General features: G+C 42.4%; 1 protein-coding gene across 1 annotated transcript; it reads left to right on the top strand.

Moving 5' to 3' along the window:
- Positions 1–3,626: 3,626 nt before the first annotated feature.
- LOC147904384 (4-coumarate--CoA ligase 2-like) lies at positions 3,627–7,007 on the top strand. Its single transcript, XM_087394211.1, has 6 exons — positions 3,627–5,541; positions 5,663–5,861; positions 6,009–6,154; positions 6,239–6,306; positions 6,413–6,518; positions 6,604–7,007. Exons 1-6 carry the CDS (start codon positions 4,543–4,545, stop codon positions 6,712–6,714), a joined length of 1,629 nt encoding a protein of 542 aa, XP_087250337.1. The 5' UTR covers positions 3,627–4,542; the 3' UTR covers positions 6,715–7,007.
- The last annotated feature ends 6,300 nt before the right edge of the window (positions 7,008–13,307 follow it).

Consider the following 13,307-nt stretch of genomic DNA (forward strand, 5'->3'; position numbering starts at 1 on the left):
CCAGACTAAAAGCCCACGTAAAACAAACGGTTTATGCATGGAAGTGCTAGTAGAGAAGAGAGGGAACCAACATACTTCTGAAATAAAATGTTGATGAGGAATCAATAGTGCCTTGCCTAGAAATAACAAATGCAAACCTTGGACCCCTAATTTCCAGCTTTGACATCAAGGTGTTTGCAATAGGTGAATATGACCTACATGAGAGGTCGAGGGAGGAAAGTTTTACTATGGGCAAAGGACAAGACACAAACATCTAAAATAGGGATAGTGTTTCTAGGACATCCTTATGAGGTTGTAAAATACCAAGTGTACTTTGGAAATGATATAGGAGTGATAGTTGAAGATATTATACTTCACTTAGAGAATTTGATGAATGGCATAGTAACAATTTATCTTCCAACTCTATGGGCATGGCTGACATATTTTGATTTTGATTTAGTGTGTAGCCATTGATAAATCGACATGCCTTTCAACTTTGAGGACTTCATTCTTTTATGCATATATTTCCTCTTTCATTCAGCATATCTTTTTGGACTTATTCCTAGTAAAGGATGATTTACAGGAGGAAATAGAAATTAAACATCAATATAAATGATCTAAGTTATACTCATTATACATACTCATGATGTATAGTCAATGTGCTCACACATAAACATACTATTCTGATGTTTTCAATTTTTGTTGCTAGATAATATGCATTGGAAAATAAAAAGGATCTTGTTCAAGCACCCTCTCCTTATCAGTGTAATTTAGGAGGGGATATTGAGAATTGTGTAAATGACCATGGACATTTGGTGTAGTGACAAACTCTAACCCTAATCTTTAAGGATGAACATGTATATGTTTTAGTTTCATTGCAATACAAGTTGGTAGTTGTCTCTTGTGCACTCTACTCTCTCTCCTCTCGATTCTACAAAAGTATCCAAAATAAGACTTTGTAAATTGCTTTAAGCAATTTATACTTAATGTATGTAAAAACTTCGCAGCACAAACAATTCTTACTCATGAAATCACCCCATATTGTCCATTTTTGTTGGGAACAACAAGAAACTTGGCATGAGTCTATCAAATTTATCAATTTGGATGCTGAGATTTTTGTAAAAGGGGTTCAAGTATATTGAAGCAAATAATAAACCTTGATCATCACCTTAAGTTTTGCCATGTTTAGCGCCAAAAATAGCTCTACACTAGTCGAATTTATTGGTTACAGGTTGATGAATTGATTTCACACTATTTATAGCAAAAAAACTCCACCAAATGTTGAGAAACTTAAAACGAAAATATCAAGTTTGTTTAAACTAACCACCGTGAGCTATTGCCTCAGCTAAAATACATGTGTCTTACGGTAAAAACGTGCCGTGGGCTATGGGTTTCAAAGGGGAATAGCAAGATGCATACCACAAATGGGCTAACCCAATTAAAAACTAGGCTATTAGAAGCAAAAAGGAGCTAGGTTTTTGTAGATTTTACTAGTTCTAGTAAAAGAAGAGCTCAATTTTCCTTAATTGCACTTCATTAAACACACGGGGGGCTCCAAGACTCTCTTATGGGGTCAAATCCTTCGATGCCACTTGAAGATGAAGAGTAAACCACATGTGGGTGCATTACAAAAGTACGAATGGATCGGTCAACAAACAACACAACCATATTAAGAAAAGTGTGTTTGGTTAGAGCCTATCCCTACACTAGGGATGGCGAAGATGCGATGGCCTCTTTGTAGGTGGTTGTCAAGAGGTGGGCAAAGTGGTGGATGTTCTCCCCATACCTCTCCTTCTCAATGACTCATAGCCAATAGCTACCCATGGTGGAAGGTCTCCTTTGTGTTTGCAAGACTGCACAATGGACTATAGAATGCATAGCCAGCCATGTGTGGGTGATATGACCCAAATAATTGTGGAAGGTTTAGGGGGTACCCTTGGGGGGCCCGCCAGATTAGTGTCGGAAGATGACACTAATTTATTTAGAAGTGCCTATGGGGATGACCCTAATAATGGTGAGGCTATCTTGCGATGCTGGTGTAGAGGGGCTATGGGGATGTCATCTTGGGGTGCGGTCATGCTTGGCTAGTGGTGGTTCGGAAGGCTAGTATCACATAGCATCTGGAATGTTGAGAGAGCAAATTGGGCTCTAATTGGATAAGCTGCATTAAATGGGGTTGTAATAACTCGTTGCATGCTTCTTATCTACACCCCTCCTCTCATCGAGGGGCTATACTTTCCCATCTTAGGACGAATGATTTGGGCTTGTTTTCGTGCTACCCAAGGGCGTGTTTCCACGCCATAGGGTGTGGTGGCGATGGTAGCAAATTCCACCACCGGTGGCCAATAGAATCCACAAAGGCTTTGGCGGTCTCTTTTGGCCACCGGTGGCCAAACACCTAGTAGTCATTGTCAAACTATTGGGTGCATGAAAACATTACCCAAGATGCATGCATCTGGGTGGCGGTGTGAGCACTTTGTGGGTTCATGCAGGTTCGCATAGGAGAAAATAGTAGCTAGTGGTGGTTTCCTTCGGCACATTGCTCCTGGGAGGGATAGGGGTGTGGAACCAATCGCCAATGTGTGAGTTTCTGTCCACTCAAATCACTCTCCATTTACTTCTTGCATTGTGTGCAATACTTGTATCTTGATTGAGTGCATAATCACCCGTCTTCATACGATTTTTCCCACGTAGTAGAAACCTCAATTGTTAGTGTTTCACTATTGGCATTATTTTTGCACTTCGAGTGATTTAGGAAGCCTCCAAGATAGGGCATCTTCACAAAAGTGTGCAAAGGGCCTTGTTTCCACTACGCGAGTTTAAGCGCACGTCAGAGAAGGGGCACCTAGCATTTCAGGCCACACTTAGATTTGGCACTCGGAGGTAGATCTGTCTGTGACAATCTGTTCTCAAGCATCGCAAGCATAGAGGGATAAGCATCCCAATTGAGAAGAGGCGCCTTTGGAATATTGATAGGGATCTATGGTCTACGCCATTGCTCCATGATCCATCCATTTATTTCGCAACACTGCGACCAACCGGTGGATTCCCGCTTTCCGATTGCCCTTAAATTCGCAGCCAGAGGGTTGGTGGACAGCTGCTAGAGCTTCAGTTTTAATAGCCGTGCTGGATGGACATGGTTGTTCACCGCCAGTGTCCCTCTCGAAACGCTGGTACTGGGTAGTCTGGACTCCCCGGAGTCCCGCTTGCAGTCACACAAAAAAGCGAAAAGTAGAGAGCCCAGAAAGAGACGATGATAAATGTGTGTGTGTGAGCCTCGAGCGTATGTAGGAACAGTTGTCTTATGAGTAGGTAGGAACAGTCCTTCTCTTGCGATTGCAAAATGCATTTGACATTGTGACTGTGACTCTGACAGTAAAGTAGAGAAATTAAGTCAGAGCATTGGTCTGGCTGCTTTGAGCTCAAATGACACAGCAAGACTGCAAGTATTTATCTCGTGAGATGTGTGCATGAGAAATTATAAGAGGTTGTGTAAAACTACAGGGAATCTAGTAGCAAGGGGTTAATATAAACGTAGGAGAGGGACAGTAGGTGTGTACGACAGAGCTGAGAGCCTGGGATGGAGAGAAAGAACGACCAGCTGAGTCTGAGAGCGAGGTTGATCGGATAGGTGTGTAAAGCTGAGTCTGAGAGAGGTTGATCGGATAGGTTTGTAAAGATGAAGGAGTTGTGAGCATGAGCTTGTGACAGTGAGAGACACGGTGATTGATTGATGAAAGAAAGAGAGCTTGAGCATGATCTTTGAGAGAGAGAGAGAAAGACACACACACGTTGAGCTTCTGAGTCAGGCGTTTGAGCGAGCTGCGTGTGAGGGTGAGAGAGAGAGAGAGACAGAGAGTGATTCATAAAAAAGAGACAGACAGAGAGACAGAGAGAGAGATTGAGACACACGCGCACATACACACGCAGATTCAGTTTGAGAGTTTGAGATTGAGATTTGAGCATGAGTGAGTGAGTGATTCATCAAACGAGCGCGTGTGAGGGTGAGAGAGAGAGAGAGAGTGATTCATCAAAAAGAGAGAGACAGAGAGAGAGATTGACACACACGCATACATACGCACATACACACGCAGCTTCAGTTTGAGAGTTTGAGATTGAGATCTGAGCATGAGTGAGTGAGTGATTCATCAAACGAGCGCGCGCGAGAGAGAGAGCGTCCCGAGCTTGAGTTTTAAAGTTATTGCTGACAAGCAATGAGCTTGAGAGATTTTAAGCAGAGCTTGTGAGTTAAGGACTGGAGTTTTGAGCTTTTGGGCTGAGCTTTTGAGCTTTGAATCGTTTGAGCATTGACTTGAGCAGTGAGCATTGGAGCTTATGAGCTTGTGAGCTTGAAAATCTTCTCAGCACTTATGAGCTTTTGAGCTTTTGAGCTTGAGCATTGAAAGGTCGAAGGTTTTGAGGTTTGAAGCTTGTGAGCATTGAGGTGGTGAGCAGGAGCTTTTGAGCTGTTGAGCTCTGAAAGATATTCTCAGCATTGAGCTCGTGAGCTTGTGAGCTTGAGCTTCAGCTTAGCTTGTAAGCGTTAGGCTTGTGAGCAGGACTATGGCTGCCGATACAGATCACATCTTCGTCTCCAAGCTCCCCCCCATCGTCATCCCCAATCATCTACCCCTCTCCCAATACTGCTTCCAACACCTCTCTCAATTCTCCCACAGACCTTGCCTCATCCACCCGGATGGCCTCGTCTCCTCCTACTCTGATGTCCACCTCGCCTCCCTTCGTATCGCCTCCGGCCTCTCCCAACTTGGCATCCTCAAAGGCGACGTCGTCATGCTCCTCCTTCCTAACTGCGTCGAATTCGTCCTCATCTTCCTCGGCCTCGCCACCATCGGTGCTGCTGCCACCACCTGTAACCCCTTCTACACCCCCTCCGAAATCGCTAAGCAAGTCGTCGGTTCCCATGCCAAGCTAATCATCACCCAGGCTGCATTCGCTGAGAAGCTTGCTGATCTCGCTACCTCTTCCCATTTCCAAGTCATGATCATCGATAATCGTTCTCCTAATCAACCTATTAATGCCTCGTATCTCCACTACTCTCTCCTCTCCGAGGCAGACGAGAGTCTGTGCCCCGAGGTAGACATCCATCCCGACGACGTTGTCGCACTTCCTTACTCCTCCGGTACCACGGGCCTCCCCAAAGGTGTCATGCTCACCCACAAGAATTTGGTCACCAGCATCGCACAGCAAGTCGATGGCGATAATCCCAACTATTTCTGCACCCCAGAAGATGTCGTCTTGTGCGTGCTGCCCATGTTTCACATCTATTCTCTCAATACCGTGCTTCTTTGCTCTCTGAGAGTAGGGGCCGCCGTAGCTGTCATGACGAAGTTCGAGATAACGGGATTACTGGATGTCATCCAGAGGCATAAGGTGACTGTAGCGCCTCTGGTACCACCTATTGTGCTAGCTTTGGCAAAGAATCCTGTCGTGGAGAAATATGATCTGTCCAGCATAAGGGTGCTCATGTCTGGAGCTGCTCCATTAGGCAAGGATTTGGAGGATGCATTTCGGGAGCGAGTTCCCGGTGCTATCATAGGGCAGGTTCGTAGAGATGCCAATTTCTGTTTCGCAATTTTCTCAATTTCTGGCCGCGCGATATCTGTCGCAAGTTATCATCGTTTTCTGCTCACATTGACGAGGAAGAACCTTTTACGAAATGCAGGGCTACGGAATGACAGAAGCTGGTCCGGTCCTAGCCATGTGCTTGGCATTCGCAAAGCACCCTTTTCCAGTGAAGGCAGGGGCTTGCGGGTCTGTGGTGCGCAATGCCGAGGTCAAGATTGTGAATCCGGAAAGTGGCGATTCTCTTCCTCACAACGAGCCTGGCGAAATTTGTATACGCGGCGATCAAATTATGAAAGGTTTTGCTGGCGGCATTCTTTGTTCTAACGCTCTAGCATGACTGAAAGCGTTCATTTTATACACGGTTGTCTGCGCTTGAGTCGGACTCTCTACAATTTATAATATGAGAGATATGGTTGACATCATCTATAAATCTGTCTGGAAAGGCTACATTGGCGATCCAGAGGCGACTACCAATACCATCGATGAAAATGGCTTCTTGCACACGGGCGACATAGGCTTCATAGACGACGACGAGGAGGTCTTCATCGTCGACAGGGTGAAAGAAATTATAAAGTTCAAAGGGTTCCAGGTAGGAAGGTTCTTTGCAATCTGCGTTTGATCTTTCGCTTTTTTTTTTCGGCGTCAGGGTCTTGAAATCACGAGTAATGTGCAGGTTCCTCCAGCGGAGCTAGAGGGCATTCTTCTGTCTCATCATGCCATTGCGGACGCGGCCTGCGTTCCGTAAGTTCTCCAAAATTGGTTGTCATGCAATTGAAATGTGGCTGCAATGCGGGAAGAATTCCTACGTCGTGCGAGATTTCGTTGATGGATTCGGCGCTGCATGCAGGCGGAAGGACGAAGTTGCAGGCGAGGTGCCGGTGGCGTTTGTGGTGAAAGCGCAAGGCGCCGATATGATAAGCGAGGCAGCCATTAAGGAGTTTGTTGCGAAGCAGGTAGGCGGGTGTAATTAGGTGCGTCTGGCGTTCCAATTGCATACATATCTCGAACCTGATGCAATTTGCGCGCTGCTGACAACAGGTGGTCTTCTACAAGAAGCTGCACGCGATTATCTTCGTGGATAGCATCCCAAAGTCTCCGTCCGGCAAGATTCTAAGAAAGGAACTGAGAAAGACTCTTGAGCAGCAGTGAGATATCGTCGCATTCCTGCTTCATCAACTCACAGTCCTATCCGTCGGTAGCCTCGTTCAATTTCGCTCAGACTACTACACAGATTCATCATATGTACAGGTCTGACTGTGACTTTAGCTTTGCATCGAAGCTCTCAAGATTGTGATGGTGATATAACAAGTTTGCCAAGCAACAGTTTCCGAAAACCAGAACAGCAGCCTCTAAATAATATTTCCTAACTGGCGATTGCAGCTTAATGAGCGTGATCTCGAGCATGGAGACGTTATTTTAGCACCCTTTAATAAAGCCTGATATTCAATAGTCTAATTCGCAGAGAAAATCTCCCCCTATTTTCAGATGCATCAATCTACCGATCTAGTGGCCTCTGACAAGTGATATCACGTAACAGCGAGGCTTAATTGTAAACTTTTTTCTTTTCCCAATGTAATCTGACTTTGGGTATTAGAATTTTTTGGTGAATTCAGTTATAATTTAATTATAGTAATGTTTAAAGAAAGTGAATATAAATATATTTTTTAACGATATTTTGATTCAACAATAGATAAAAAACGGAAGGTTTTTCTTGCATAGCAATGAATTATGGAAAATTAATGTAGGTAGTTAAAGTAGAGTTATTGAAAAGGAGCCGAAATTGTTGATATCGAGTCAATGTATTTGTATAAAAGATATGAAACGGTGTATCAAAAATGTAGACTCGGATTGAGCTCTCTCAAAAATTGCAATCAAACAAGTTTCCTCCGCTTCAAGTAGTAAATACTTCTTAAGGCATGTTGGGTTTTCTTTTATGTTATTGTATCCTTTTGAGATTGATGTTGTTTTTAGGTGTAGAATGTGCTGGCGCTCCAATTTATTTGCCTCTTTTTTGCTTGTCATCGATGCTATTATGTTCATCTTGAAGTGGCTTTCAAATGGGGTGTACCTGTGTACACATCATCGATAATTTTAGTTGGCAGGTTAGTCTTGTGGTGTTGTAGTCGCTTTACAACGGCTGTAGTTTGTCCAATGTATTTCTTTCCCTTGTCAAGACAAGTGATGCAATAGATAAAATTCATTTTCGAAGTGTTTTCATTTTTGTCGCTTTGTTTTGTCATTGCAAGGTTTGTGGATACAACGGAGAAAAGTGTAAGTTTAATCTCATGTTGTAGAAGCTAGTTTACAGACAATTATGTGAACTCTAGTTTACCTTCAGTTTTGATCTTTGTTGGTGTCGGGAAGATAGTTTTTGCCTTTTCGTAATGTTCTTCAGTGAAGTTGTACATCACTTTTTCAATAGTAACTAGTTTTTGCCTTTTCATAATGTTCTTCAGGGAAATTGTACATCACTTTTTCAATAGTAACTAGTCACTAACTTGCCTCCACATTGTAAATGTCTTTGAATTGCTCAAGTATGGTATCTGCCTCTTGCTTGTCCAATTAAGAGAGCTCTTCGATGTTGATGTTGAATGTGAAGTATAGCATTATCATGTAGTACATTGATATTCCTTTGCCATATTTATCAAGGAGTGTTTGCGCCATGGAACGAGTCATTTCTTCGTTGGCTAATTCGTTTCCATCTGAGAGTTTCTGTATAATGTGCTTAATTAGGCCATCTACGAGGTTGTTTAACCCTCTTGGTTTGTCTAGCAAAATCTGGGTCACTCTTGCCATTATTGGATAATATTCTTTGTGAGAATTGAATTCGTAGATGTATTCTGTGGGTAGTACCCTTGCTATGTTAGCTCTTCGCATTTGTTTGTCGTTGAAGAATATCTTTGTTCCTTTTTTCTGCATCTTGGAGGTGCGTTCCTGTTCATCTATCTTTTGTATTGCCTTTCTTTTAACTTGTTGGAAGAGCTGCAAAGTAGTGAAGGTTAAATCTGTTGAATATCATCGAGGCACGATTAGGTTGATGTAACAAAGTGGAATTTTTAAAGCATATAGCTTTACCTTTCTTGCGCTAGCCATAACTTCTAGGTCACCTTTTTATTTTTTTAGGCTGCTTGATCTGTGAAAATGAGGAATGTCATCTAAGTTTTTTTTTTTGATTGATTCTTAGCTAGTTGAAACGTAAGAGTGGACATGATTGTCTTTTAAATGAAAATGCCTAATTTATTCAGGTGGTGCGACATATGGCATTGCTACAAAGTCAGTCGATTTTATGCCATGCAAGATCTAAAGATTCTGACAAGTAGTCACTCGAGAGAGCATGACATACGTTAGTCCTCGAGCAAATGACTGTTGTATCATGATTATTGCCTTCCCTTGTAGTGTTGTGCCTTGTGATTTATGGCCAGTCATGGCATTTGCAAGTGTGATTGGAAATGTGGTTTTGTGGTACCACGTTCCATTGAGGACCCTTCGAGTGTGCTTTGAGCATCTAAGGATTATATGCTCTCCTATCAAGTAGAGGATGGCATGAATCTTTACCAATGTGGATGTTGCTTCGTCCCACTCCAGTCTTTGAATAGTTTCTGTTGCTCCATCGGTTGCCCCGATCATCAAGTTGATGTTCTCTGTTAGCATGATTTTTGCCTCGATTGCCACATGAGGAACTTCATGGAAATTTGGGTCCATGATCCAGTCTTGTAGTTCATCAATGTTGGTGGCATTTGACACGACTTGGACTGGTATGATGTCGGAGCTTGCAAATCATGATGTCAATATTGCATCGTTAAATCGATGTACATCCTGTATGTGAGTGCATAGAATAGTCGTGTCTATGTCCATGAATGTTGCTGCCTCCTCTTCTGTGATTATGAGACCACCAAGGTATCGTTCGATCTGCTCTTTTGTTGGTGGTGTTGTGCGAATGATGTTTAAGATTGTATTAAAATCTGGATCTTCTAGGTGCCATATGGAGGTATGCATGTAGTGAAATCTTTCCATGCTCCAAAAGGGCGAATTACTGATGTGGCATTTTTGGCAATAGTCCTTTGCAGCGACCCTACATTTGCATACTGGTGGTAGTTGTTGCATGTCGTCGAAAAGAATCACCTTCTTGGATTGAAATGGGTCTAGCGTACTATTCTTGCAAACCTCACAAAGTTGTCGAACCAACAGAATCATCATTTGGGACATCATCATAGATATCTCTTGATGATGATTGTGTCTGCCGCAAATAAAGCAAAGTAGCATTCATCGGAATTGGCAAGTGTGCCACGAAACATATCATTCTTCTTCAGAAGGGCAAATTGATGATGGACTATTGTTGCTAGGCGGCTCAAGCGTAGTGCTGCAACACCAGTTGTCGCTGACAAAACTATGGATTTTTTGTGCAAAACGTGATTGTATGTAATGTACTTGATCATGAATGTCTTACTTGAGCCTAGTGTTCCGCAAACAATGTGCAGCCCTCCTTTTGTTTCGAAGATGTTTTTGTAGATAGCACTTTGATCTTCTGTCAGCGTACTATCTCCCATGCCTTTGAATTCATCTAGTAGTTGTAGAATCCTGATTCGGCTCCTCTCGAGTGTGTTGTGGCTCCCATCCTTGCAAATGGTTAGAGAAGTATCATCCATGGCTCACAAAGGGCTCTTTTGCAAGATCATGTTGGTAATTTGTTGTCTTGTCTCATTGACAAGCATATGAATCTTATAGTAATTTGAGATGAGTGTATCGATGTCTTGCTCTGTCTGGAGAATCCCACGCATGTGACATTCCAAAAAGTACAACCTTGTATGATTGTCCATGTCGAGAGCAATTCGTTCTCATTCTTGAAGGGAATCTTCTTTATCAACTCATTGAAGAAGAAGCCCTCATAGTGGTGGGCGGGATGGTAATCAGTGAAGCGTACGAGCCGTGTGTTGGGGTATACATAGTTCTCGAATAAATCCTTCATCGTTGTAGGGGTTCTCTCGCGCATTCGTTCCTTTTGGGACGTGAAGGATTTCCAATACTGCTGAAATGTGAGGTGCTCTAATACCACCGAATGCACACAGTAAGTGTCAATTGGATGCATTGTTGCGACACAATAGTTTCGCAAGTATATTTGACGAAGCTCCGGAGGCCAGGAGTCAATCGAGTACACAGCTTCGTTGTGATGGATTGTTGGTACTTGCAAGCATGCCATTATTGCCTTGGTCAGTGACATTGGCTTTGACAAGATGTACGTAGAGATCATCTTTAGCTTCAATGGATCTAGCATGTTAAGGCCCAGTCGCTTAGCGTCCTTGACATTTAGGTTTACTCTGCCTACCAGTTTTGTTTTCATAGCATACTTCAGCAGATAGTATGACAGACCAGTATTTGTGATTCTTTGAATATTCATATGTCCTTGCCATAGTAACAGTATTGCATCATGATACGGGATAACATATCTGTGCTTTTGATTTGGGCAGAAATACAACCATCGATGTGTCTTTGGATATACTAATGGCTTTGTGTCTGGGGATGGTCATCAAATGGAAATCCATACTTGCATTTTCTCGAAATTTGCAGTTTACGCTTGCAAGAATTGCTGCAATTATGGATTTGCTTTCTTTGCACCAACCTTCGTAGTTTCATCGCTGAAGAAGCATGTGAAAGCTATGGAACCTAGTCTTCTTCATATGGAATGTGGGCATCTATTTCATTTGTAACTTGATCAACATCATCATCATGGAGCCATAACATAATGTGTGCGTGAATTAATCCACAATTTTGGATTTCATACCTAATCAAGTAATGATTGACTCTTCCCAGCAAGCTGTTGTTGCTAAAAATGTATTGGTGCAAGAACTGTTGCAACCTGAGGTGGAAAATCATGGCACACTCGACAGGGCAATCTCTCCAAGTGAACTGTGGGTTGTACTACTTTACGAGTTACTCGAGATCGTTGAACTCTAGCCATCACGTGTCAGTAACTTCGTAAGCCATTAATGTCAAGAATATATGCGATAGATCCCACTGATCCACAATTGCCATTAGATTCTTCAAGTTTCTCTAATGCTAGGTGGGAGAGCCTAGTATTGTTGCTGGGATCTCAAATTTGATCATGTCTCTTATCAACTCCTCAGTTGTTGCGTTTGGTCTTTCACGATGCTTTTGATCGATGTCTCTTTGAAGGATAGTTGTTTGTGTCTCGTTTGCTATAGCAAATGCTTGACGAAATTGATACATTAGCAAAAGATACGACTTGTACAATGTGAATATTGAGAAGAATGTAGACACCCTCATTTTTAAATACTCATGGAAGAAAAGGCGACCATCGTGCCAACCGTGCCCGAAAGGGAAAAGAAATGGAAAGAGGGCACTTTCGATCGTCAGCTCCTTGCCTTCTATCATTTCATTTCTTGTGGCGATAGCCGCTTGCTCCCTTGGATTTTCCTTTATACGTACGAGGATCGACCCAACCTCTCTAGTTGCAAGCCTAGAGAACTGTGATTTATTGGGAACTTGGTCAATGCATTTCAATATAGACAGGTAGTTCCTTTCATGTGCAACACCCATCGCCTCGAATGGAGAGTTTGCAGAGTGTTTTTCTAGTATTGTTGTGATAGCATCTGATGAGACAACACTAATTCTTTCCAGCATGGTCTTGCATTGCTTTAACAATGGGTTCGACGCAAGAATGTCTCTAGTGGCCGTCAAGAAATGTTCAGTGTTTCAATAGAATTGATCTTGTTGATTCTAGCATATGAGAGGATTATCTAACAAAGATCTTGATGTCAGCTACCCTACCGCCAATGACTGTTGGTGATATTTATACTGACATCTAATAGTGATAGCATCTACATGTGGAAGACATTTGTGCAAAGGATTCCTTGTATATATTCGACCTTGTATGGAACTGAGTATAGCTTTCAAAAAGGTTAAGAGATACACCCCTTGCAAAACATTTGTGATGCCAGGTCACCATGTGCTTTCTCTGCGTGCACATGAAGTAGGATATTGGAGAAGCAATAAGGAGGGACTATGTTTGATTCTAGCGCGTTTTGGAATTGTGAAAGTTTGTGACTTTTGCTAGTCCAAAGCTCACACTTTCCACATGAAGCACAAAATTGGAGCTTCTTAATTCGTTGAGAGCAATCATTATTCCAATTTGCCAGTGTTCGATCTAGAAAGAGCCAGTTTCTTGTTGATGGCTGTAGTTTACATTTTTTCATTTCAAACGTTCTTCGTACAGCAAGGCGACGCCTCTCGATAATGAATTGCCTCATGTTTGAGGTACTTCTATGCGTAGCTATCCTATCACCAAGTACAAGCATATAACATAAATTTTTTGCATTTGTTAATCTAATCGGTACACATTCTAGGTGAAATGAATATCGCACATGTACTGTGTTAATTTTGTAGAATTCAATAACAATTGCATGACAAAGTTTGATAGAAGGAAAGTACCTTCTCTACTACTGTTGCTGGAATGCTGAGATGACTGGAGCTTGGACGAGAGCAAAATGACCTCAAGCAACGGAATGAAAATAAGTGAGATCATGAAACAATAAGAAGGTGCTAAAGAATGAGGAATTAAAGACGTGGGTCTTTTAATATATAGTATAATTATAGTAATCACACAGTGTGCGTGGGGAGGCGGCGCGCTTCCTTCCCCAAAGAGTTATAATCTAAGGGAACACGCCCTTCCTCGGGATCCAATTTTCAAGCATCGAGAGTAGTAGCATCTAGTAGCTTCAAGAAGA

Source organism: Dipteris shenzhenensis, chromosome 2 (genome assembly GCF_047967505.1).
Source record: "Dipteris shenzhenensis isolate YYH24624 ecotype China chromosome 2, Dip_SZ_1.0, whole genome shotgun sequence".
NCBI lineage: Eukaryota > Viridiplantae > Streptophyta > Polypodiopsida > Gleicheniales > Dipteridaceae > Dipteris > Dipteris shenzhenensis.

Coding starts and splice junctions, on each gene's coding strand:
- LOC147904384 (XM_087394211.1), top strand. CDS start 4,543: ATGGCTGCCGATACAGATCACATCTTCGTCTCCAAGCTCCCCCCCATC. Junction 5,542..5,662: donor CCGGTGCTATCATAGGGCAG/GTTCGTAGAGAT, acceptor TACGAAATGCAG/GGCTACGGAATGACAGAAGC. Junction 6,155..6,238: donor TAAAGTTCAAAGGGTTCCAG/GTAGGAAGGTTC, acceptor AGTAATGTGCAG/GTTCCTCCAGCGGAGCTAGA.